The 26,672-nt window shown below is 46.4% G+C and overlaps 1 protein-coding gene across 4 annotated transcripts in view; it reads right to left on the bottom strand.

Annotated features, from left to right (window-relative positions):
* Positions 1-26,672, bottom strand: part of SLC4A11 (solute carrier family 4 member 11) — a 92,742-nt gene that overhangs the window by 50,012 nt on the left and 16,058 nt on the right. For all 4 annotated transcript variants that reach the window (XM_057369322.1, XM_057369321.1, XM_057369324.1 and 1 more), the window contains 3 exons: positions 24,049-24,099; positions 13,381-13,524; positions 4,199-4,245 (listed from right to left, as the gene is read on the bottom strand). In XM_057369322.1, the coding sequence (XP_057225305.1) occupies positions 4,199-4,245; positions 13,381-13,524; positions 24,049-24,099 (242 nt within the window). The remainder of the gene's footprint in view (positions 1-4,198; positions 4,246-13,380; positions 13,525-24,048; positions 24,100-26,672) is intronic.

The raw sequence follows: 26,672 nt of genomic DNA on the forward strand, positions 1-26,672 counted from the left end.
GATCTTCCTTCTGATGGGAAAGCTGCCAGGCTGCAATTCGTGATGCTGAGAGACATTTAAACCCTCAGCTCCCCTCCAGCTCAGTCAGAACCAAGCTCTGAATTGCTCTCACAAATCTGATCCCCAGCTGCCTCCACAGCCAGGACCACACCATGTCCCCCCCAGGGTACAGGGCCATCCCAAAGCCTGACTCATGGGTCCCCTCCTTCCATGCACACTCTCTCTTACCTTTTCCATTTATAGACACAGGCAAAAAAATGCCAACATCTCCCTAATTACTGTAATTATCACAGCAACTATCAAGTTGTCAGTACACATCCATCGCAATTAGCACTGTTTTACTTTGCATCAATCACTTTTTCCACAGCATCCTTGAGAGGGAGGATTCTCTGAAGCGTTTCAGCTGCCACCCCCAAGGCTTTGTAACCATCTGCTCGTAGGAGAGGAGACRGTGACACAGCTACAACTTCACCTCAAAAGTGCAAGCAGCGAGTCTGGTTCAAACTCAGAGCAGATTAGTGGTGGAGCACTCAGAGCAGAGGTGGTTTTGTGTCACCAACTTCTACCCAGCACGAGAGAAGCAAGGAGCAGCACAGCAGAAGGAGAAAGCTGAGGGATGGCTGAGGGACAGCAAAAATTAATTGAAAGYATTCAGATGGGTTATCTGCCCAGATCACAGAATCAGGGCATGGTTTGGGTTGAAGGAAACCTCAAGATTATCCATCCCAAGTTCCAAGAGACATGTTTCACCAGCCCAGGCTGCTCAGAGCTCCACCCAGCCTGGCCTTGGACACTTCCAGGGATGRGGCAGCCACAGCTTCTCTGGGCACCCTATGCCAGGCTATCCTCACAATAAASAATTTTCCCCTAATAGCCAATCTAAACYTACTCCCTTTCAGTTTGAAGCCATTYCMCTTGCCCYGTCACTCCAGACTGTTGTAAACAATCTCTCTCCACCTTTCTTGTAGCTYCCTTCAGATACTGGAAGGCYCCAACCCATCTCAGCCACYACTGATCCCACAGTGAGCTGTGCATGACAGCACCAGCAGGAGATCAYTGCAAGCACAAGGATTCAGCTCCAGCTGTGCCACGAGCTTCAGGCAAYGCCTTGGGAAAATCACTTTTCATGCCTCAGTGCTGTTTCATTTCCCTGCTCCTGGTCCTTTATAGAAAATAAGAGAAATATTCATATTTATCACCGATTTATGGTGATTATCACTCCCTTAACATTCAGGAAGATATCACAGAGTCATGGAATGGTTTGGGTWGGAGGGGACTTTAAAGATCATCTACCTCCAAMCCCCTGCCATGGGCAGGGACACMTTCCACKGTCCCAGGKKGMTCCAAGCCCTGTCCARYCTGGCCTTGGACACTTCCAGGGATCCAGGGGCAGCCACAKYTTCTCTGGGCACCCTGTGCCAGGGCCTCCCCACCCTCCCAGGGARCATCTCTTTGTAACACCCGATYTAAATCGACTCTGTGAGCTTAAAGAGGCTTTATGCACATKAAACATCACAAGGCACCCAGCCACCATGAAAGGAGAGAAATCCATCACTCCCTGAGACACACCAAAATCAAATTACTGCAAGCATTGGCACAGCAAAGCCTCAGTGATAGCTCAGGCACGGCTGYTCCAGCCAGGACCCCCGCTGGTTTCAGGGGAGATTAATGAATGCTCCCTCACTAATATTTTTAGCTGGATAGTCAAGTCACACCAGGAAACCTGATGCTGGAAACTCGATGCTGGAAACTGCTTAGGAAGAAACCCAAGCCAGCTACCCAACAGCCACTTGAATAGCTCTGGGTATCCTTGATCGCAAAGCTCCACGYTGCACCGTGACAGCAACAGAGGCTGCTGTGCCAAAAAAGAGGTCAACASTGAAACAGCCTCTCCTGACTACAGGCAGGCCAAAATCACACGTTCTAACCCATCAACAAGGCTCAAAATGCAAGATCTCTCCTGGCTGGCTGGCTGTTTTGGAGACATCTCCACTTAGAGCCACTGGCAAATTTTTTGTGGCGTCCAAAAAGTCACGTTCTCCTGACAGAGCTCTACCTGGGCTGCTGCCATGGTCCCTTGGGCCAATTCCCTGAGAAGCACTCTGTGATGGTGATTAAATAGCTCAATCTATGGGGAGAAGCCTTTATTTCTGCCCACCAAGTGCCCTTGCCAGATAGCAACTCGCCTGAGACACAAATTGCCCTTCCAGAACCACAGCTACCACCAGAGACAGGGACAACCAACAGGGAAACTTCTCCAGACAAAGCTTCTCACTTCTCTGCTGGTGATTCCCCCTTCCCAGACACTTGGAGCCATCTCCTCCATGAGTCAGGTCCCAATTTCCTTTGCATTTGAAGCACAAAATTTCCACTCATCCTCCCTGGAGGCAAAAACTGGCCAAAGTATCTTTTTCTCAAGCCCTGCTAAAGCTCTCTGGTATTTGTGGCTCCGCAGCACACTGAAATGCTCAAGCATGAACTGTAGGCCAGAAAAAGCAGGAATCCTACAGCTCTGAAAAGGAAAAACAAAATACAAGAGACACTTACGAGTTAGCAGCTTCCAACTATTTCTTATCAGAGGCAGATCCCGCATTTGGGCTTAGAATTTGCACTTTTGRGTGATTAAGTTCTCAGGTTACTTYCAGTCAAGTGTGTATGACTGAGAACCTTGGCACTGGTATTAGACAAGACAAATTAGGGATRAAGACATTTTCATTCCTGAGCATCGAATAGCTTATTTTAACTTCCATGATTCTATACCAAACTATGTTTTTGGTGGGTTTGTTTTTTTGGGTGTTTTTTTTGTGGTGGTGGTTTTGTTTTGGGTAGCATTTTCCTTGGTATTTATTTGCTTTGGGGTTGTTTTTTTTTTAAACTTGGGAAAAATGTTTCTAAAGCTATCATACATTTTCTTCCCACTACTAATTCAGCCTTCTGGAATATCTTTTCGGGACTTGAGCTGTCTTAGAAGCCTAAAGCAAAGCAGAATTAAAGAGCTCTCTGGGATTCCCTTAAAAGCCCCCAAGGCTTACAAGGCTACACAAACTAAAACCTCAAGCTATAAACTGCAACGAAGCCTGAAATACAAGATCTCAGGCACTGGCACAGCTGCCCAGGGGTCTGGTGGAGTCCCCATCTCTGGAAGGATTTAAAAGCCCTGTGGATGTGGCAACTGGGGACATGGTCAGTAACAGTGGAATGGTTGGACTTGGTGATCTTAAAGGGTTTTTCCGACCTGAATGATTCTGTGATTTACCAGGATCAGTGATGCTACAGGTTCCCMTGACAACAGCCCCTCCCTCCAAACATCAGGCAGGAAGTCAAAACAATTTAAAGCATCCTGAGCTTCACAACCCTAAAGACAGAACTTCTCATGGTATTAAATACAGAATCAGAGAATTAACAATGTGTTAGGTTGGGCTGGGAGGGATTTCAAAGATCACCAGTCCTACCCCTACCAYGGGCTTCCTTTCACTATCCCAGGKTGCTCCAAGTCCTGTCCAGMCTGGCTTTGGACACTTCCAGGGATCCAGGGGCAKCCACAGCTTCTCTGGGCACCYTGTGCCAGGGCCTCCCCACCCTCACTGGGAAGTTATCAAAATACCAACCCAGCTTCTCCCTGAGTACTCTGTTCACTTCCAGAGCTGAAAGTTTGCAGTAACAACAAAGCCTACACAGGCTCTTTTTGCACTTTCACCTTGTCATTATTGAGTTATAGTCTCAGGAGCAAGTGTAAACTAAGTGTGGGTTCCTAATCCTCCTCCTAGCCTGCTTGTTCCAGGGATTTCACTCCTGCTGAACCTCGTGAAGGATGACTGATTAGCTGGAATAAACAGGGAACCAAACCCCAGCCATGTCTATTGGGTGTCTCTGCTTCCAGCTCCAGAGGAGCTCAGATCCTCCACTCGGATCCCTGTGGAGGTAGCTGTAGAAAAGAAAGTGATGAATTAACATGTCAAGGAATTGTCTGGGACAAAAAGCAGCAGAACAATCAGAATAACAGAGAAATTGTTTGCAGTATGAGCAGCATGTGGTTATTTAGGTTAAAAGAAAGGGAGAAGAATTCAAGAGAAGAAGCGTTTAAATGCCTTTTGCTAAGGCCAGTGAAAAACAGCCCCACAGTGTGCTTCATGATCCTTTACTGTACTTCTGGATGATGAAAAAAGTAATAAATTGGTCACAGAGCAACCCTACTTACCTTCCTTGATGTGTGCAGTAACACGCAGCCAGCACCTTCACTTTCGGCTGGAAAGAGGAAAAAAAAAACCCACATCAGAGCAGTGTTACTATCAGAGGTACCTGACAGGCAGCAGGAGCAGAGCAGGAGGCTCAGGAGGAGGTGAAGCATCACTCTCTTGGCAGGGGATGATCTCTAGAGAAAAGCAGAGATTCAGTTTTTACAACATCTCCCATTTTGGAAGCGTGAACCAAGCGCAGGATTGGCATTATCTGATCACTTGGGGATTGTGTCTTGCAGCTTTTTTTGGCCAGATTTTTGTAATTCTGATGTATTTTTACTCTTCTCTTCTCCCCCCCACCCCCTCCTGGGCTCCACCTTCCCAAAAACCTAACTCCTAATCCTTTAAGTAATCATTTAATCCAATGCATCGTTGTTTGATAGATTGAGGCTACAATTGCCTGAGTCACCCTCGTTTGGAAACCCTCCTCGTCCTCRTTAAAGAGTCAACAATAACAGCCAGGCACTTCCAAGGGATTGCAGGCAGTGACTCCAAGATGAGCACATTAGTGTCCTGTCAACTCACCACGCTGCCTCCATAAATCTGAGGAGAAAACAACACAGCTCTTGGGAAAGAAAACTGCTGTTTAGGGACTAGTAAATGTCATTTCATACACAGCTGAGATCCAGGATGGGGGAACCCGGGAAATTCCCACTTCAAACTTCCAACTGCCAACAATAACATTTTCCTAGAGTATCTACAAAGTATTTAAATGCTATCAGCTACAAAACAAAACCAAACCAGGCTTTATTTGCCAAAAGCCCGCTCCCTGCATCCAAGGAAGCCTCTCTGTAGCATCACTTGTCCCACAGGTATTGTTTGTGCAGAGAATCATGGAATGGTTTGGGTTGGAAGGGACTTCCAAGACYACRTAGCTCAYCTTCCACTAGACCAGGCTGCTCCAAACCCCATCCAAGCCRGCCTTGAACACTTTCAGCCTGGCATTCTTCTTGTTAAGTCCTCCAAAAAAACCCCAAGATTGAGCTGCTACCACAATCAGACACGTGAACAGGTTTAATTCCAACGAGCACAGCAGCAGCATGGAAAAAACCCACTGAAGACCAAAACTTTTCCAGAGGCCAAGCTGTGGAAAACTACAGAGATGTAACACGGAGTTACAGCTACTCAGATGAGGCTTTTGCTTCCTTTCCMGATCTCCACTTCCAAATCCTAACCTATGACTTGACCACACACCTTCAAGCCAAGCCCTGCTACTCTCCAAAAAATAATCTGAGGGTGCAACTCATGTTAAAACTGCAGCAAAAAAAGCAATTTTTTTTTTTGCATGCAGAAAGCTGCTTTAATCAAAAACACTGTTGATCAAACAGAAATTTGAGTCTTGCCCTCGATRGGGTTAAAAGGCTGCAACTCAAAGTGGGAGCAGAGCAGTAGAGAAGAGGGGAAGGATTGACTTCATCTCCCCCTGAACAAAATGAGGCGGTTCAGAGGCTTGGGTTACATCACCCAGCTTCTCCCAAATTTCACTTGGATGCTGCACATGTGATTAAAAGCATCGCTTAACCAGACACGTCTGCTGCTGCAACAGTCCCAATTATTCCCGCTTTTGACACGCCTTTTGGAAAACACAAGCTGTTTCATCTAAAAAGTGCAATTTATTATTAAAAAGCAAGCACCCAAATAAACCAGAAACATCAAGCATTTTCCCCAGGCTCTCACATTTGTAGTTCTCCAGCGTTCACTTACCCAACTTCCAGCCTAATTACACATGCAGAAGTATGCGGGGAGATTTGGAAGCCCATAAATATTCATTGAGGAGAAAACATGTTTTGGTTTATCTGCTTTTGCAAGAAATAGTTCRGGAGAGACAAAAAACACCCACAACCCCCGAACAATAGCAAGCACATGCTGAAGAGAGCTCTGCTGCCTATCCTCATGGATCCATGGAAATGCCAACAGAAATTCAGGCTGTGCTTTTATCAGGCAGCAGCTCTTGGCTCCTCTTATCACTTTTGAGGTGTATCAATCTTTGCTGACAGCTCTCTCACGTATCCAGCTGGTGGAGCACCAAGTGCTGCTTTATCAACACAAGCAAAAACATCTMATTACATCTGTTGGATCAGGATCTTTCAAACTTCTCAGAAAAAGCTGTTCTGGGTGTGGAGGTGGCGTTTTGGAAAGGCCAGAGCCTCATTCATCATTCATCCCAAGAACACACCGCTTGGATTTAATCCGGGCAGGAGATGGATGGATTCCGCAATCCCAGTTCCGGGCTGGTATCTCAAATGGTCACTGGAGTGCTACAACATCACTCAGGGATAGCAGCAAATCTACTGGAACATGGAAAAGGGAAGGAAAAAACTACACAGAGACTTCTCGAGTTGTCTTCTGCCTTGCTCACGTTAAATATCTGTTGATTTCCTCCCAGTGTGGGATCAGACCCTGCAGGAGGTTGCCCATGACACATCCAAACCTCAAGTCCAACCACCACCAGCCTGCCACCCATTTTCTCTTCCTCCACAGCACCATCCCTGCCTTCTTCCAATCTAGGAAGGGGCAAAAAGATTCATCACCCTTGGCCTTTACACCTCCACAGAGGAGCCCTTCATGGGGATGACATGGACATAGAAAATCCTGAATTCACCCTGCAAAAAACTCCCCATCAATCACCTCAGCTACTCTCACTGCCAGGAGTAATAACTTGAAAACTCAGTATTTTAAGATTTCACACCTGAACATCACTATTAAGCATAATGAAAACACAATAARGAGGTCAGGGCTATAAAATTTTCATGTCTATTTTTGTGGCGCTCCTGGCTGGACAGAACARGCAGCAAAAGTCTATTTTAGGCAAGCGAGCGAGCGAAGGGCATTATTGTGTGTCCTCACACACAGCTGAGGGAGAGCTGCCAGGGGTGGCTGAGCTTATCTGTTGGGCTCAGTGCCAGGTCCTGCCCAGGGGAAAAGCCAAAAAGTCAGCGACGCATCCCTGACATCCCCTGGCAGCCACATCAAGGCGCCACGCGCATCCCGAATTTCTGGGATGCGTGCAGGCAGGCACGGAGCCTTACTGGGAATGCCACCAGTGACTCCCTGTGAGYTCAGTTCTGACAACACCGAGGAATTGTCAACATCAGAACTCATGGTATAATCAGGGCCCTGCCTCTCCTTTTTATTTCCCACCATTTTCCAACCAGGCCCCCTCCAACTTCAACACCAACGAGGAGATTTTATACTTGGAAGTTTATTTGCTCTGTTTCATCCCAGCTGCCCTAATAACATCCCTGAGACCAACCCAGAGAAACAAAATCCCCTCCTTGTTTCYCCTCCACCCCCTACTTAGATAACAATATCTGCCATGCAAGCCTGAAAACAAACCCTGAAAGTCAAATATCAAAGTTTAAGGCTTTTCACCTTTTGCCTTAAGAGATCTCCTTTCACACAAGATCTCCTTTCCAACCTTTACCTCATCCAGGGCCCCAGTGCTGCCCTTAACACCTGAGAAGATCCAAAAGCCTTTGGAGCAAAGGCACCACTGGATGCCTGTTGCATCTTAAGACAGTCATTTTCTTTGGGATAAAAGGAGTGGAAATTGGAGAAAAAGGAGATTTTTTTTCTTGGCTGTGCACATTTCTTTAGATCTACAAACACTCCCTGGTAAATATACATATTTACCATACAATATACTATCTTCATGGTAAATATACATATATATGTGCACAGTAAAATAGAGCAGAATACCATATTAGCACTTCCATGATTTTCTCTGAAAGGATCTGGTATGACTGGAAATATTTAAGGTTTGGAGGGCTTATTATTTTTTTAAAAAAAGGGTTTTTATCCTGATTTTTTTATCAAGGGGTCAGGGGTCTGACCAAATCTAATACTCAACCATTTGTGCTGAACCACAGCGTGAGAAGAAAAAACTATTCTGCTTTTAAAACCTGCCTTAAAAATATATGAATAAAAGCACATCACCACATGGCATGACAGGAGTTTATCAGGAGCGGTGGAGACACCTCTGAAACACCACTGCCGAGGATTGCACAAGCAGAATCTCAGATTCTTTGCTTTGTTGTGCTGAGCCTGGACTAATCACCATCAGATTTGAGTAATTTTGGTTAAATATCATTAGATAAATAACTGTGCTTTCATTATCCCACATTCCCACGCCAGGGTGACAGGCTGAGCTGCAGCAGAGAGCCCAAAGTCAGCTGAGTTCACCCCACAAATCCCAAGGTTAAAGGCAGGTGGGAATAAAGATTCTGGAGCAGCAAAAACACCTGAGCAGGTGAAGGACCATCCCCACCCACTCCTGGGTGGGAAATTGGGAAGAGAGGGGACAGCACAGAGACTCCTGAATGGAGMCAGGGACAAGGCAAGAGTGCAGAGCGTGGTGTCACTTGTCACACCTATGTGCTATAAAAGCCAAATATTTAATGAAAAAAACCCACCTGCAGCAGGTTTTGTCATTCAATTTGGGGCAGGGGGAAAATGGCTGTTTTTTTCATGCACTCTAAATCCCATGGGAAGCCGCTCCAAAGGAGCAAGGTGAAGCAYGGAGAAGGGAGAACTCTGCCTCCGTGCAGAACCACCCAGCCTCCCCCCACACCTCCCTCGGCTTCCTAAGCAGCGCTTTGAAAACACCCTGGTCAGGAAATTCGGAGGGAGGCCGTCCCCTCCCCGGCACACAATCGGTATATCCACTTTCCATTAGAGGGTAGGAAGCCTCAGGAGCCCAACATCCCACTCTGACATCAAACTGCTAAAACAGGAGTTATCAGATGGAACGCGTGGGTCAGCATTGTGCCTCGAGACATAAAAAGGACCTTGGTATTAATGTGAGGAAATGTGACTATTGTGTGCAGAGTGATACCCATTCAAGCCCAGACCACTTGTCTCTGGACGCTACTCTCCCTGGAATATCCTTGGCGCCAGCATCCAGCTTTTCTCCTCGTCCCCTTGAAGAAAAAAAGTCATCTGGGCAGGGGCTGGGCCAGGAATTGGATGCAGTGTTTTGCCGGGAGCAGCAGCGGCGGGCGTGCACGTGTGTGCTTCTGGAGCGGGATACAGGAAACTGTTGATTCTCTGTATCTAGGAATGATCAATTGTCCAGAGGGTGGAACAGCTTTTAATTTCTCCTGAAGCGTAATTTGTGTTCCGCTGCTTCCCCCCCCCACACCCCAGCAGAGCCACATCCTGCTTTCCAATTGGCCTCTCGCTGCTGCTCAGGATTTTGCCTTTTCTCCCCAAACTGCTGCAGGCACCTCTGAAATCACCAATCTGAGCATCAGCTGCACGTGGGGAAAAGTTAAGCAGCTACAGCTCCACAAATCCTTTATAAATTGTGCCTAAATTTAAGAAAATCCTGTGCAAACCCCTCTAATGCAATTTGGGTAAAGAAAAGGTGAATTATTTCAGAAACTCAGACTACAAAAACGACATCCACAGAACTGTTTTAAAACCCCAAACTACAAGAACAAGGTCCACGTGATTGTTTTAAAACTTTAAACTAAAAAAAACCCAAGGTCCAAACGATGAAAATATGTGCCTGGGTGATTCAAGGGAGCTGCCAAGGAGGTAAGAATGCTGTGACTGATAACAAAGATGTGTCCCCACATATTCCTATCTCCCTTCAGCCTAGGAAGGGGCAAAAAGACTGATTACCTTTGGCCCTTACACCTCCACAGAGGAGCCCTTCATGGGGATGACATGGATACAGAAAATCCTGAATTTGGCATCACCTGTCCACCAGTGTAAGGCTCAGCCTAAACCAAACTGCTCTATYCATCTGCAGGGATTTAATTCCAGGCGTGCTGTGGATAAAGCTTTCTTAACAAGAGCCAGGACAAGGGGGAATGGCTTCCCACTTGCAGATTTAGATTAGACCTGAAAAATAATTTTTTTTTTTTTTACAATGAGGACGGTGAGGCCCTGGCCCAGGTTGCCCAGAGAAGCTGTGGCTGCCCCTGGAAGTGTCCAAGGTCAGGCTGGATGGGGCTTGGAGCAAACTGGTCTAGTGGAAAACATTCCAGCTTACTGCAGGGGGGTTGGACCAGATGACCTTTAAAGGTCACTTCCCACCCAAACAATTCTGTGATTTTACTTGCAAACATTTATTGTGACTTCAGAAAAAGCCTCAGCATAAAAACCACTCCGATATTCTCCTAAAAATGCAGATCCCAGATCCAAAAGCTTCCAGCTTCAGATAAACAACAACCCCCATATTAAGAGCTACTAAAATTTGCTGAAAACAAATGTTACCACCAAAATCTAAGCTACAAAGATGAAAAGCAGAAAAGAATAAAAAAAAACCTTTCATCAGTTAACGCAAGGAATCACTGAAACACCCAGGAGAAATGACCCAAATGTCACTACTGAGCAGCATTTCAGTGCTCAGGCATCTGCACTGCTTTGGGCTCAGTATTCCCTGCAAAGGCAGCCAGTATTAATTAAAAATAAGAACAGGCCATGCCTTAAACCCCAGATTTCTTCAAGCCCATCTTGTTTTTCACACACCTGTGCACAAAGCCCAGCATTTTCTGCCAATGGTCAATTGTTGGAGTTTCATGATTCGTGCTGTGTTTTGTTGGCTCGAAGCTTAATCCCACGCAGAGATCTTTTAAAAACAGAATTATAGTGAAGAGCATCCAATTATGCYCATGGGGAGCTGCACACACATCACACAGAGACCAACAGCTCAACAGGATGATGCAGAGCTCTTGCTCAATCTCTAAATCCACTTTTCATTCCACTTTTCCTGCCTGCCAGCACCTGGACCCCAGGGTTCCAACTTAKCCCCTTCCCAGATGGGAATTTTGGATCTAAGGTGGGCAGCAACCTCACAGCAGCTGACCCAAAAAGGTCTCCAGCAGGAGAGAGTTTGAGCACCACATTCAGCCAAGAGGACACACTTCAGCTCAAATGTTTCACTCAGCTCAGAGAAAGCAGGAAAATATGAAAAGGATGCAAAAATGTCATTCCCATGCTTGGTTTTCCTCTGTGATTTCAGAGCAGAAGAGGGTCTTGTAGGATCCTGGTGCACCAGCTCTCTTGGGGTAGGAAATCAAGTGTTTGGGGCATCTGCAATTGCCTGGAGAAAYCCTACTTTTATTTCCCCCTCCTTTTCAGCTTGTCTTGCTCTGGACAGTCCCTGCAAAGGCTCAGCTTCACAGTTTTGTTGCAGGAAATCAAAGCCTGATTCAAAAAATCAAAGCCTATTAAAAAAAAAACCTCCCAAAGCTTCCAAAGAGTGGCAGGAATGGAAGGGAATTCCTGAACAGGGAAAAAATTCACTCCTAGACACACCTTGGCTATGATATTATATCATTTGGCTATGATATAATTAAACCTCAGTTTGGGAATAAGGTATTTTTTCAACASTTCAGGATATTTTTCTCAGAAGAGCCTAAGGGATTTATCTCAGCCACCTTCAGCCACCCAAAAAGTCACTCTTGCAGGAGGATCAGCTGTGCCCTCTGCAGCCACAGACTAATTTGATATGTATAAAATGCACCCTGGAAGAACTCCAATAAAACCACCTCTGAAAAGGAACTGATAGCCCAGATGACACCAAAACCTGGACTCCAATGAATTCTATGCCTAATGGTGAAAAAGTTGAATTTTGGCTACCTGGATCACTTTAACGCTGTAATGAGGGGGAAAAAAATTTAAAAAAATATTTATGCCCACATGTTCTTATTAAAAGTCTGGGCTGTCTGCCCACATGTTCTAATTAAAAGTCCTGGATTTTCGTTCTGCCTGAAGTTCATTTTAAAAATCACCATCCTTCCATTTGAAACAGGACCCCAGCACCCCAGAAGTCAATTTTTCCTTAAAAATCCTAAATATCTCCTCTGAAAAAAAAAAAAAAAAAGGATACAACTAATAGCACCATCATAAACAGCAGTGCTTCAGGGAAATAAGGAAGCCTTTTTTGTCCTGTTTTGAGTGGAAGGGAAAACACAAAAAGCCCAGGAGGACACACAAGGAAAGCRAACTTCTTCAGATGCAGAAGAATCCACAGCACTCGCATTCCTCATCCCCAAACAATGCACCCCACGGCATTAAGTCCRGACTTGTCATAGCAGAGCACAGTTCCCTTAAATCTTTCAATTAAGATGGCATTTGTAAAATTGCAGGCTTGGAAATTGCTGGATGTTATTCCTAAATTCAACTCTTTGCTCAGAGTCAAAAGGCAGACTCCAAAATAGACAAAGAGGGCTCCAGGCCGTGCCTAATCTGCATCACCATTCCCAATAACTGCTYGTTGAAGATCAATTGGGATTTGCATGCAACCTAAAAATAACTTTTAACCAACTTAAAGGACTCTCTGATCTTGTGACACTGAGAATCATCCAGAGGTTTTGCATTTAACCTCTGAAATAAGCAGTGCCCACACAGGCAGCCTCGAGCTGCTGGGACAAACCCCAGGCTGCTGCTKTGTCCAAGAGCTGCGTTTTCCTGGGTATATCCCACAAAATCAGCTTTCACAGACTATTTTGGGTGGAAGGGATATAAAACACCATCCCATTCCACTCCCACTCACAGGCAGACACCTTCCACAAAACCAGGTTGCTCCAAGCCTCGTCCAACCTGGCCTTGAACACTTCCAGGGAATAAAGAAGGTTAAGTTATGTCTAACTCCAGAACTTCTTATCTTAATATAATTAAAAACATTTCCTAAAAGAAAATAAAATGGTTGCTACAGCTAAGCAAGATTGTCACAGCCACAATAAAAAACTCTTTAATTGCCCTCTCCTAAAACCTCTGCTTCTTAGACCTAGCTTGGCACTGCAAGTTCAGATCTGTATTCCCTACTTCTTCCAGCTTTACTTTTCAAAGGATTCACTAAATATCAGTACCAGTTTTTATGGGAAATTAAGTGAACGGGATTTTGTACAGGGGAAAAAAAAMCCTGTTCAAAATSRCGTATGAAATGAAACAAAGAAAWTGACAGAAGTCTTTGRTAAAGAACTTCACAAGCAGAACTTARTATCTTAAAACACCGTGAGAGAAGCAAAGGTTGAAGGATGGGTTGGATGGGGCCTAGTGGAGAATATCCCTGCCCTTACCGAAATGATGTTTAAAAAAAAAAACCCTAAACCACCGTGATCCCATGAAATCCCAGCACCAGCACCAACCCCCCTTCCCACCCCATCCCCATTTTCGGGGGGTCACTCACCGGTGGCGCTGGGAGTGCCCTCGAGGTTGACGTTGACGAAGAAGCGGATGCTGTCCCCGGACACGATGGTGGAATTGACGCCATCGAAGAGCTCTTCACCCGCTGCCTCCTCCTTCGCGTCGTCCGTGTCGCATTTGAGGTACCCTGACAACGACATGGGGGTGCCATAAGAGGGAAGCAGGTTCTCCTTGGCCTCCGTTTGGGAGGAAGAGTCCGAGTCTGACTCCATGGCTGGAGAGGTTTGTGCCACTGCCGCTGTCAGAGGCTGCGCCGAGGCCCCGCCAGGGCCTGACCGGGGAGGAACGGCCCCGCTGTGTTTTGGGGAGGCCTCAGGGCTTCATTCCTCGGCCCAAACAGYGCAGGAAGCGAGGTCCAGAATTGACTCCTCGCTGTTCTTGGGTAAAAAACACCGTGAGGGTGAAAAGATGGAGGGAAAGCATAAAAATGGCACYGAAAGGAAGAGCGGCGCCTCGGCCCACCCCGAACCCAACGCCTGCGCCAAGCTGAGGATGCGCTGAATGCGATGCAGCAATTTGAAAATACAGGTGGAAAATTAAAAAAAAAAAAATAAATAAAATAAATAGATGAAGTTTCCAAGGAGACACCTGATATGGACAGAGAGACTCAGCAGCTCCCCACAGGGCAGAGGAGCGGGTCGCTGGGGGTGGCAGCGCTGAGAATGCGAGACAAGTTTCTTAATTACAGCAGRCAACTTCTTAGCCTTTTGCAAGGCTTTAATTAGAGTTTAACCCAGGCTCATCCAACAGCAAACTGGTCCCTGCAACATCTCATTACGGAGCAGCTGGAGGACTCTTGTAGCACACTCATGTATCATGTTTAATTAGGAGAATTAGGGACATTATAGAATGTCGATTTTTACATTACCAGGATTATTCAGCAGCTTCTCCTCGTCTTCTKACAAGTCTTTTATGCCTAATTTGAAGCAGGAGGGAGATATTTCATTAGCTGGCTTTAGGCACTACAGTGAAATGAAAAGGGGGAGCTTCAAGGCAGAGGCYTGAATGGAAACTAAAATATTGATGGCTTTTTTTAAAGCCTCGTCTAAGCAAATGTGGAGGCAGCAGCTGAAAGCAGCACATGCTGCCTCCGAGGGATCGAGCCGACAGTTCTCCACCACAAAACACAACCCCAGAGGAGTGAGACCACAAACAGGAACTCGGCGACACAGACAGGGGCTGCAGCATTTCCTGCCATGAGCTGATGGAGCTCAGGAGGGCTCAGAGGGTGCAAAGGGGCTGCAGGAGCTTCCAGCCTGCAGATGACTTCCAAACTGCACATCAAAGCATGAGAAACCTGATAAAACCCCTCAGATTAATCCCCTCCTGGTCTGTGTCTCCTTCTCCTTACAGCTTGACAGGAATAAATGGGAACGAGCCCTTTCAGAGCTGCTCTGAAGGTTCAAAAAGCGTCCAAGGCGCTGCTGTCCCCATCCTGCAAAGCACAGYGAGGATATCACCCTCTGTTGCTGGCATAGCTTAGGGTGTTTGCATCCCTGCACGATGGAAAAAAGGGAGATGAGGAAAGTACAGGAATCACCTGAACTCTGTGGGCACCACCAGATATGAAATCTCTGCTGGCGGATCAGGTTGAGGGATGGACAACAGCCAGACAAGGTGCCTGCTGCCATCAGAAGTACTACAAAGTCCCCCACAAGCACCTCAATCTCAAACTAAGTACCAAACTTGGGGTTTGGTTTCTCCAAAATGCAGGACGGACATCATAACCTCTCCTCAAAGCTGAGTACCCACAGTGCTGATGTTCCCCCAGTGCCAATACAGTTTAGGCAGCCCTGCAAAGGAAAAAAATCAGCACAAGGAAGGTTTTTTCTGCCTCAACTTCACCCAGAATTGCACCCTCAATGGAGTTTTGAGCTTCTTCTCCAACCTTCCCACTTGCTGGGTCAGAGAGGAGACACATAAAATGGTCTGAGCACCCAGCTCTGAGAACATGGGTGAACTTTTCCTCCCTGTCCTGAGGGAATTAAAGACTCAGATAGGTGAACAGGGAAAAGTCAAGCAGGAAACATGATTTCTTCCCCTCCCCACCCACTGAAACTGGTTTGTAAGAGGGTGGCAGGGATGGCCTCTGAAAAGGGAGAGGGCTGGAGACAGCRGAGGAGCAGCCCAGGAGCTGGAAGAAGGGCAAGGGTGGAGTAGGATCAGAGGGTTGGGCAGAGGTCAGCGAGGACTCTGGCAAGGGAAGCATCCTCTGTTCCTCCCTCTTTAGGGGAGGAAAGAGCAGAACAAAAGGCAGCCGAGCTTCGCGTCCCTTGGGCAAGGGACGGACAAAACACTCGGTTTGCAAATAATCCCCAACCTGGGCTGGACAGGAACTGCACTCCCAGACAGGTGTCTGCTTTGTCACTAAACCACCTCCAGGCTCCAGACCGCTCCTGTTTGGAATCCTTCAGCCTGTTTAGTCAGCCAGGAGTTGGAAACCACTGAGCCTGTCAAATGCAGGGTCACCTCGAGGTGACACGGGCTGTGTGTGTGGCAGATGCACCTTCCCTCCGAGCTCCAGCCCTGCCTCCAGCCCTGGCAGCTGTTTTCCTCCCCATCCCCTGATGTCCCCCGAGTGCCACCCCCGCTGYTTGAAGGGCAGCAGATGCCACAAGCGACAGCAGAAGCTGTTCAGCTCCCCTGGAAGTCTGATGGGTGTTTTGCAGAAGTTCAGAGCAGGATCTGATGTGGCTGTTGCATAAKTTGTGCAAATACCAATCGGGTTTTTCCACGTGGAAGTGCAGTCCCAGGAACCCTTTGCAGGCTTTGTCAGGAGCAGAGATGGAGGGCTGAGTTAAACAAACACCTTTTCATTGGTGTTTTGCTCAGATTTCCTGGGGGAAAGATCTCCAAATTGGTGCTCCCCCATCTTTATCACTGCATGTTCATACCCTCAGATGAAGGCAGCATTTGCTGAAGTGCCATGAGCTACCTGACAGGGCCAGTCAAGAGTTGTGAGCACAGAAAGTGCCACTTCAGCCCAAAATACGGTTTAGAAGTAGTGGAAAAAAGAGGTTTGGCTGAGGAGGAGCTGGGATTTCAGCTCAAGCTGGCTGAGATGAGTGYAGCCCTCCTGCACCGTGAAGAACACATTGCGGTCAGGATAATCCCCTCAGTCCACCCTGCAGGACTCATCTCATGACAAAGAAATGGAAAAACACAGAAAGTGCATGAGAGCAGAAATAAAACCCCCTTCTCACCCTCTGCAGCCAGAAGCAGCAAATGCTTTCACCTTAAATCTTCCTTTACCTTAAAGGCTTTACCTCATCCCATCCTACGCAACATGAAAAGAAACCAATCCCCCATTTTATGCAGGTGCTGGGAAGAAAAGAAAAACAATAATTTTGATTTCTCTGGTGATTCTCCTTCAAAGCATCACCCCTTCCTCTGTAATTCATCACTGGCCCAGACCTGCCGTGCTCAAAAATCCCAATACCCACCCAAGACCAGGCTGGATGGGGTGTGGAGCACCCTGCTCTAATGGGAGCTGTCCCAGCCCATGGCAAGAGGGTGGAACTGGACAATCTTTAAGGTCCCTTCCAACTCAAACCATTCTAGGTTTCCATTACTCCATCCCCACCATTTTCTCTTTGSTCTCATCCCATTCTCAGCTCCACTTCATCTGCTGCCTCCTGCTGCTCCCAGCTCTGACAAGGTGCCTGCCCTGTGGCTATTTTGCTTTGGAGCTGAGTTTTAGGGCCCAGGGCTCTGCAGGGAGCAGCAGTGACTGCAGCTGCTGCCATCAGAGGTGGCACAATGTGCCCCACAGCTGCTCTGGTGGCACCTGGAGCAATAAAATCAGTGGAGTTGTGGTGAGCAGGAAGCTCAGCCACAGCCACATCAGATGAATTCCCTGCAAAAGCTCAAGTGAGAGCAGCACTCGCAGCCCAAGGGCTGCAGGCTTCTCCAGGAAAGCCAAAAACCTTAATCAAGCTCAATTTCCTGGGAGAAAAGCAGCTTTATTACTAAAAACATCCTCTCACACCCCAGGTGACGAGACTCATTCCAACCACAGCCCCTGCACGACCTCTCGAGGCTCTCAGATGACAAAACCAATTGTGGAATTTTAACCAACATCTGCAGGCACCAGCCACTGACACAAAGCACTTTTCTGGAAGCAGCAGATTTTTACCCTCAACTTCCAAGCCTGGAAAATGTGTAGAAATTTAAATTCCCTCCATCAAATCCAATCCCCAGCTTCCAGAATCATGGAATTGCATCTCCTCCTCTTCACAAATGGGAGTTGCCCCCTCCCAAAAAGTCTCCTCAGAAAGCCAAAAACCTCAATCTACATTAAAAGAGGTTTTTTGAGCTGTGAYTGGCAATCCAAGATTATCAGCTTGTAATGTTAAAAGCCATTTCAGATTTCTCAAGTGAGTTTTCAGGCACAGAAGGCAGCAAATTGTTTTGGAAGAGCCCGAGAACCATTTCTGCATCCATTTTCTCAGAGGAATTACAGATCAAGYACAGAAGGTCAAAGGAATCAATGACAATAATATACATTCAATCGCTTTTAAAGGTAAAGGAACATCCACTGGGACATGGGCATTACCCTGAAATCCAGCCTGGTTCTTTTGAGCATCCCAGTGCTCAGCTGTGACAGAGTATTAAGGAACTCCAGAGAGATTTAAGCCCTGGATCTACCTAAAAACTTCTGATAATAACAGCATTAAGTTTAAAAAAAAGTCAGCTTCACCTAATTTTCCTACCCGTGGATTTTCAACTTCATCCAGCCAACAACAGACACTAATTTTCAAGAAAGGCATRAAGTTTTAATTAACCTGAGCTGATCAGCCTGAGCTTTCAGCTCTCAGAGGGTTTGCTCTGCTCCCTGCAGGATTCGATTCGCTGCGTCACTTGGAGAACACCCAAATCCCAATTTTAGGTGCAAATTAATAATGGAGCATCCACCTCCATCCTGACCTTTACACTCTGCACAGAAACACRGATTCCTGGTGCCTCCATAGGTTAGGTAACCTTACAGTTAATGCTGCAGGGAGGGAGCAATCAGCAGAGATCTGAAAAAAAMAAGTGTTATCAGTTCTCCAATCCCCAGAGCATTCTAGAAATAAAAAAGGGTTGAAACAGCACCCTTGAAACAGCACTCACACATGAACCAAAGTTTCTGGAAACATGTCATAGGTTGATTTTAGGATAAATCACCCATTTACCAAAATAATTCTCATTTTTCCAGATAAAATGAGAGCAATTACATTGACATAACAACAATTTTAAGTAAATATGCACCTAAATTTTACACATCCCCTGTTGAGGTTAAACCTCAGCATTTGGGGCTTACTTATCCATTGAAATGACAGAGTTATGAAAAAAAAATCCCTTCCTTCCTAACAAATGACTGCATTTCACACACAAGAGCAACTGCAGCCACCCAGCAGCACCCAAAGCTGTCTCCCACCCAATTAAAACTGTAATCCATGCTGATTAAATAAATCTGGATGCTCGTTAGGAGTTGAAGCTTTTCMTTTGGTTCACAGCTGAGAGAGCCCTGGCAAAGCTCCCTGGTTTTGTCCTGAGGAGATTCACCCCTCTCAGGGCTGACAGCCATGGGGACACTGTGCCAGCCCAGGAGGGAACTGAGGGTGTTCCACATCTCATGGCTGCACTGCTGAGGGTTTGCTGTTGGCAATTAACTGGCCAGCAGAACCCAGAGCTTATCTTGAATACCTCAATTAGAACAACTCCTTTATTGATTCCCACGGATGTTGTGGCTGCCCCTGGATCCYTGGAAGYGTCCAAGGCCAGGCTGGACAGGGCTTGGAGCAGCCTGGGATAGTGGAAGGTGTCCCTGGCCATAGCAGGGGTGGAACTGATGGTCTTTAGGAKCCCCTCCAACTCAAATAAATCACTCTGTGATTAAGCCAAATAATTTGGGTTGGCACAGACAGCCTAATGACTTATTCAGATCATGTAAATGGGATTTAGAGAAGTCTCTCCCAATGTCAGATCTTCCACAGGTACCTCAAGAGCCAGGGAAGTGTTGGGTGATATTTCTTGGCCCTTCAGCAGTCCCTGGGAGCCCAACAGATGCAGATTTTCTGGAGCAATGACCACCTGCTATGATGATGTCAACCCATGATCTAAACTCAACAGCACAGATCAAACCACAACCTCCTGCTGTAAAAAAAAATAAAATCCAAACCAGAGGTAGAAAGTGCAGAGCAGGTGAATCACCAAGACCAGAGCTCTCTCAAACCCCTCCACAACCTCATCTGCATCTTCCCAACCCTACTTTGAGCCAGTCTTTTGTCATAAAGAGCCAGATGAAAATATCAAGCTTCCCCTGCCACTTCAGTGATAATTCATAACAGAACTCAAAGAGCTGATCTGCTGGTGCAAAAAAAAAAAAACAAAACTCCAAAACAAAACAAAACAAAAAAAAAACCTAAACAAACAACACCCAGGCACTTTTGAATTAATTCCAGTATTGTATTTGGTAGCCAGATTTCTAGGAAATGTTGTGAATAATCCAAGTAATTCAGTGGAGTGTTGCTGGGGTTTTTGGTTTTGTTTTTACAGAACACAGGAGCACGTGGAGTTTCAGTTTTGCAGCAGAACTCTCAGAAAACAGGGGTGTTCCTTCTATTATTTTATTACAGGCCTTCTGATAATTCCCAGAAATAAAAATCTACAACAGACCCATGAGCCACCCCTGTGTGCTCTCCCACAGGTAGCAGCAGTTCATCTCCTGCTGGCAAACTGGGCATCTCATGGGGAAAAACCCATTGTGAAAGGATCTGTTTCACAAAAACATTTAAATTAATCTCCTAGTTAAGCAAACAATTCCAAGTCAGATAAAGTCAAATAAAAATTTTTAAAAAAAAGAAAGAAAAAAAAAGAAAAAAAAATAACCCCAGCGCACATACCAAGCTGAACTGCAAACTGAAAAACAAAAACAAGCAGATAAAATATATCCAAACATCCCAAGCCAGACTGGGGCCTTGGGGCCCTTCAACACAACTGTGATTTATTGTGCCAGCAAAACCAATTAATAAGTCAGAGGAGACCAAGCAGTGAGGGATTTGCTCTGGAAGACCAAAAGAAATAAATAAATTTATGCTGGGGGATCTGTTGAGCCAGCTTTAAAACAATGCAACAATTCAGATATCCCCAGCGCTGCGCTGGGATTCCTTCCCTGGGATTTTGCAAGAGGAACCAGAAAACCTTYGGTTTTGTCTCTTATCTGGGAAAGTTCTTGGCTCCGTTAAAAACCACAYTGTAATTTAGGCAGAATTTAATTATTTGCAGGTAATTCCAGGGACTTTAGAGCTCAGCACTAGAAGTTCCTCCACCTCCACGAGGAGGATGCAGGATGCTCACAGGAGACAATGGGGGGCTTGCTGAGTTTATTCTGATTGCTGAGCTGCTTTTCATCAGAACTCCAATTATCCCCAGGTTTGGGGCTACACCATCATCTCATTACTCACTCCAATCCACCAGAAAGAAAACTCATTTGTCAAAACACCTTACAGAAGGTTTAAGTGACTTGAACACACAGGGAGAGGGACACCAATTATCACCAAGCCCTGCCAGGTTTGCCTGTGCAAGAGGCTTGTTCCACAGACTCAGAAAAGGGAATAAAAGCATGCATTTTCATCAGGAAGGTGGCAGAGGACAACTGTTAAAATTGCCAATACACATGGGTTGAAAACAGAGTGTGGCTAACAGCTGCCATCAAATCTGCTRCCACCACCCTCAATCAGAAATCTCCAACTGGGCAGGCACAAATTTATTTCCTTCTTTTTTTCTCTTAATATTGCCTGTACAGAACAAACTACTAACTGGATTTTTTTTTCCCAGCTAAATTGTTTTTACCTTCTGCAAGGCACTAAATGCTAAAAAAGTGGTTTCCAGTCAAGTTCTTCCAGAAACGGGGAAAACAGAGTGGAAACCTGAAGATACGGTCTTCCCTTGATAAACTTCCCCAATTTTTACCTAATGAACCAGTTACAAATAGGCTGGAGCCACAACAACCCTCCGAACTTCCCAAACAGTCCCTTACTAATTCACTAGAAAATCCTTCCAGGGCTTTCCCCAGATCCTCAGTAATTAACAGAGCTACAAATTACTAAACACTTGAAGTTTTTATGGCTGTAAACATCCAAGAGGCTCTTCCTTTGGTGCTGAGGCCAAAATCACCCACCACAACCCTTCAAACTAAAAACAAGGTTGCAGCTTTTCAATTTTAACATTGCTGCAGCTGCTGCTGAGAGCACAGCAAGGGTAAAGAAAAGTTAGCTGGCAAAAGACAGACCCAGGCTCCGAGCAGAGCCTCAGATATGCTCAGAAACAAAAACATCCTAATTACAAAGAATACAGAAAACCATATGTATATGCAAGATCCCGGGAGGAGATAAGGAAAAAGCTCTGCGCAGAGCCAGAGTATCAAAAGATGTTGCTCTGCTGAGAAAAGGGGGAAAAGTGTCCACAAAATAGCATTAAAGGAAGAGGTTTATTGGGTTTTTTTTTTGCCCTCTCCCAACACAGCATTAGGGGATTGGGATTTTTATCATTTCAGAGGTGGGGCAAGAGYATCTCTCKCCTGCCTGGCAGATCCCAACAAGTGGTGCCAYGAAGCCRCTCMSTGATTTCGCAGCCCCGTTTCAAAASAAGCTGTTTTGAAACCCTGTGAGAAGGTAACATCATTGTCTGTGGTTTCCTCCAGCCCCGATGACGTTCTGGGGTGAAGGCTTTGAGAATCGCGGAACTCCCGCAGAGAAATCACCAAAGCAGCGGGGTGGGAATCTCACACCGGCATCCTGCGGGATGCTCCAAGGTTCAAGCAGGCAGCAGCAGGTGACTCATCACTCCACAGAGGCTGAACTCCTCCAAAAGGTCAGTTTGGAGTGAGGAGTAAAAGTGACAGCAGCTTTGAGCGTGAAATAACCAAGAAATTCACTGGATTTCCCATCGCAAGCAACGCGGCGCTCAGTGCCGCACGCAGCCCTAGGAGGAACTCGTGAGCAACATCCCCTCCTTCCCCAGACCGCAAAGAAACACAACAGGAAAGCTTCCTGAAACCCTCAAAGGCAGCTCCAAGGTGCTGTCTCCTTAAGGTAGAGAAGAAAGATGAGTAATAATATAAATTTGGGGCAGAAATGCCCATTGCCGTGGCACCGAGTCGACAAAAAGAGAAACTCTCTCAGAGATTTTCACAGAGGATGCCACAACTACAAACATGTGCTGTAAAAACATTCAGAGACCTGCTTTTGGGGGGGGTTTTGTTTGTTTGTTTTTGTCAAGAAGGGGGCATGTAGAGACACAGGATTCTAGGACAGACAGCTGGGTTTGGGGTCTGTCCTTCCTCCCAAACCAGCAGCGGTTCTCCCCAAGCCCTTACACTGCTCTCAGCCACAAGCTGGAGGCTCTGTCACCTCCCCAGCTCCCAGCCTGGCTCATCCTCTCACATTCCCAGCCCTCAGGAAAGCAATGATTACATCCCAGGAGCCAACAAGCAAGGTGAGAAGGAAAGAAGGAACAGGGCTACCCAGACTTCACGTCCCACATGCCCTCAACAAACGTCCCTGAGATCAGACATTATTTCCTGCCCTTCTGCACCAAAACCCAGACTCCAGAAAACACCTCTGACCAGAGATGAGAGGMTTTGCTTCCAGTTTCATCCCTGGACTCCCCAAAATTGGCTCTTTGTACAAGAAGATGAGAGCCAATGCCAAAGGCAGTTCTGTCAGCAGCGCTGATGGATCTCCTGACATCTGGCAGACATTGATCTTTCCCTTCCAGATGTGAACTAAGGCTTGGCCCCTGGGACAAGAAAGATGAGCCTTGTGACAGCTACAGGCATGTAAGAGACTAAATAAACACAGAATTTTCATCTTTTCCTCTCACCATTTGGAAGTMCTGAATATTCCCAGCCCTTCCAAGGGCAGGAAGCCTCAGGGACTACTTCCTGAAGAAGCTGGAACTCTCCAGAAGATCTCTCCCTAACACCCTACCCACATGCTGTTTTGGGGGAAACACATGGCAGGGGGTTAGAACTACACGATCTTTAAGGTCTTTTCCAACCAAAATTATTCTATGATTCTGTTTCTCCAAAATCAGCAGAGAAGCTGGGACTTCACCGCACTTCAACATCCCTTTGTCAGTAAAACATCTCTGAGATCTCAGTCACCTTGGTTGAGGCAGATGATCCAAGCTTCCAAATGCCACCATTTCATCTTGCTTCAAAGAAAAAAAAAAAATCTTTGCACTAAAAAAGATGAGTCTGCCAGAGCCATCCAACAATTGCCTGATGCTCCTTGGCAGGATGTCTCCAAAGGGATCCACCACCCACATGATCCCYGCTCCAGAAAAAGACAAGCAAATACACCTGCCAGGCTGGATGACAGGAAACATCATGAAAGAACTAGAAAAACAAGGAGCCACCCAGAACAGTCACTGATGACAATGTGGAGTTGATTATTTACTGCCTGCCTATCTGAGACATCTACAGGATTTAAAAACACGGAGCCTGCTCCCAGTACGAGGTTACACAACCACCACACCAGACTGTTTTCACATCACACTTCAGCTAAATGGATTCTGCATCACCCATGTCAAGTTTTCAGCCACCCCTGTAGTGCAGCTCTCCCTCCAACAAGGTGCGTGCACAAAAAAGTCAAATAATACTTGCCACTCTCTTCAAAGAAGTATCCATTTCTTGACATCGCTGCAGGTGGAGACTCTGGAGAAAACAGAAAAAAAAAGAAACATGAGAATCAAGATGCTGAATTGTCTTCACTTTACAGCACAAAGCCAGTCCCAAAATACTGCAGGCATCAGGTTTTCCTGAATGTGGTAAATTTAACCTTTTGCTTATTGATGTTACAGTATTTACCAGAACTTTCCTTTCCAGCCACAGGCAGTACTTGAAAAGAGTTAAGTCTCAGACACCCTGGGCTGGGACCACAAAAGAGCGAGACTAAAGATCAGGATGAGTCTGATCATCTCGGGGATTTACCAGACCTGAACAAGTATGTCAACAATAATACAAACTCAACATCTGAAAGGWTTTTATTAAAAAATACAACCCATAATGAAGTCCAGGTTGTTTAGAAAAAAAACAACTCAATTTTGATGAAAATGGGAATTCACTTCCCATTCTGCTGCTCCTAATCATTAGGATATCCCCAAAACACTGCCTGGCACTTGAAGATAACCCCCAGCACACTCCAGACTCCCTTGGCCCRCTTCCTGAGCTGGGGTCCTGCAGCCAACACCATCTGCACCAGCAGGGTCTGGTGAGGAAGCCACAAATGGGAAATTACACTGAGCAAGAGCGAATCCACAGCCCTGACAGCAGCAGGAATGCRTCCCCATCATTTATTAGGGAACATGAGGCTCGACAGGGAGCCAGTTCTGCAATTCATTGCTGGCAAAGCGGGTGTTGAACATTTCTTTGCGTGATAGAAGAGCACAGGAGCACCTGCTCTCAGGTGTGATCAAAGCTTGGTGCCCAAACACAGCCTGGCAGCTCTGAATGATGACAAAAAGTGACAGCTCAGCCTGCGTGGGCACAGGCAGCTCCCCTGCACAGGTGCAGGGCCCATTTCACAGTGAGTAACAGAGCTCTTCATTTCAAGCCCCGTGCAAAAGTCACCCRAACAGCAACTTGGAAATCTGGTACTCGATGCTGCCTCCTCACACACTTCTTCCCAGCCAAAATGCAATCAGAAAGAGGAATAAGTTTGCTCTGTCTTTCCCCACTTCATTAGGCTAATCAAACATTACCTACGCAAGCCTGGGATGAATTTGGGCCAACAAGGAAAGAGGTTTTGCCTGCCTTATTGTTCTCCAGATTAGGCTTCCTGCTTTTCCTTTGAGGTATGACACTGTTTCCCAAAKCCCCTTTCTCTGCCCCATAACTTTTGGCGTACAGGTTGCAGRCTCTTTATTCCCTYGGACAGTGTGCCACGTTTTCAGGCACCACAATCCACCCTACAAATCCATCCCACAAATCCCCCGGGAGYCTTTGTGCACATGACRGATGAAAGTCACGCCACTGAYGGCAGCACCTCCCAGCCCTTGGAGTGTCACTTGTCACCCCTCGGACCTTCCAGTGGAGACAGGTTCCTGAAGGGATACCCTGATGGCCATTAAAAAAAAAAAAAATAGAAAAAAAAAGAGCCAGCACATAAACCAGAGGGCAAYTCGAGTGTCTGGTCCAAGGGAGAAACACAATGTTCCAAAGTTCATCCCAGAACAATGGGCCGGAGGAACAAACGGCACCGAACTGTGGCCAAGGGGCACCCATTACACGAGTCAATTGTTTCCCTCCACCTGGAAGGGAAGGAGAAGATTCATCCAGACTGATTAGCATGGTAATGATCAAAGGAAAGTTTTTAAAGAGGCTCTTATTGTGCAATGATTGCATTTACGTATTTCAGGGAAACAAACAAAATACGCCTCGGCGGGTGGATTACCCAAGGAACCCACATTCCCACCRGGATGGTTTATCCATTTCTCACTCCTGTTACGGCTTCTGAGGGAGCCTGAAGCAACATGTTCATCCCTCACTGAGACACTATGCTTTTCCTTCCACTGCACACAGCCATTTCTGCAGGTTGATGTTGTCTAACCATCGGGAATCGGTTGGTTTCTTCCCCAGAAATTCCTTCCAACTGCAGCATTGCCTGGGTTGGCATCACACCTTTACTGGAGACTGGTTTGGTGCCTGCTTGGAGCAGGCATGAAAAGGGCAAGGCTGGGGTGTTGCAGCAGGCAGTGCCATTTCATTAGGTGCCACTGGTTCCTCTGAGTCACTAATGAGCCCCAGTCCCCCCGGCAACATGCTCGGGCAATTATGGTGGAGGTGCTGGTTTTTYCAGATGAGTCATAAAACAGAGGTCTTAACCTTGTAATTAAAGATGCAATGGCACGTTTGGGGGAAAAAAAAAAAGTCAGGCATTCACCCTACTATGTCCTGGCAAAAATCCAGGCTTGGTAATTTGTCTTCTCCCAACGTAATGCTGTCCCACAGCACCAACCAATTCAGACTTCCCAACAGCCTTGTTGGCGCCTTTGGAAAAGCTGTTACATCCCCCACGGAAGGGGCACATTAATATCAGGAACCTTCGTGMAACGTGCCCAGGAGGTAAAAGGTGATGGGTGTTTACACAAGCCCAGGCACAGGCAGGGAGCCATGGGAGCAGCTGGAAGGTCAGGGGATTGGCAGAATGGAGGTGGGATGGGTTAACTGGGGTTTTGGAGGTGCATCTGTACCTCTGAAGGTGGGATGGGTAAATTGGGATTATGGAG

Source organism: Malurus melanocephalus, unplaced genomic scaffold, assembly GCF_030028575.1.
Source record: "Malurus melanocephalus ecotype Western Australia unplaced genomic scaffold, MMel_1.1 scaffold_107, whole genome shotgun sequence".
NCBI classification, from domain to species: Eukaryota; Metazoa; Chordata; class Aves; order Passeriformes; family Maluridae; genus Malurus; species Malurus melanocephalus.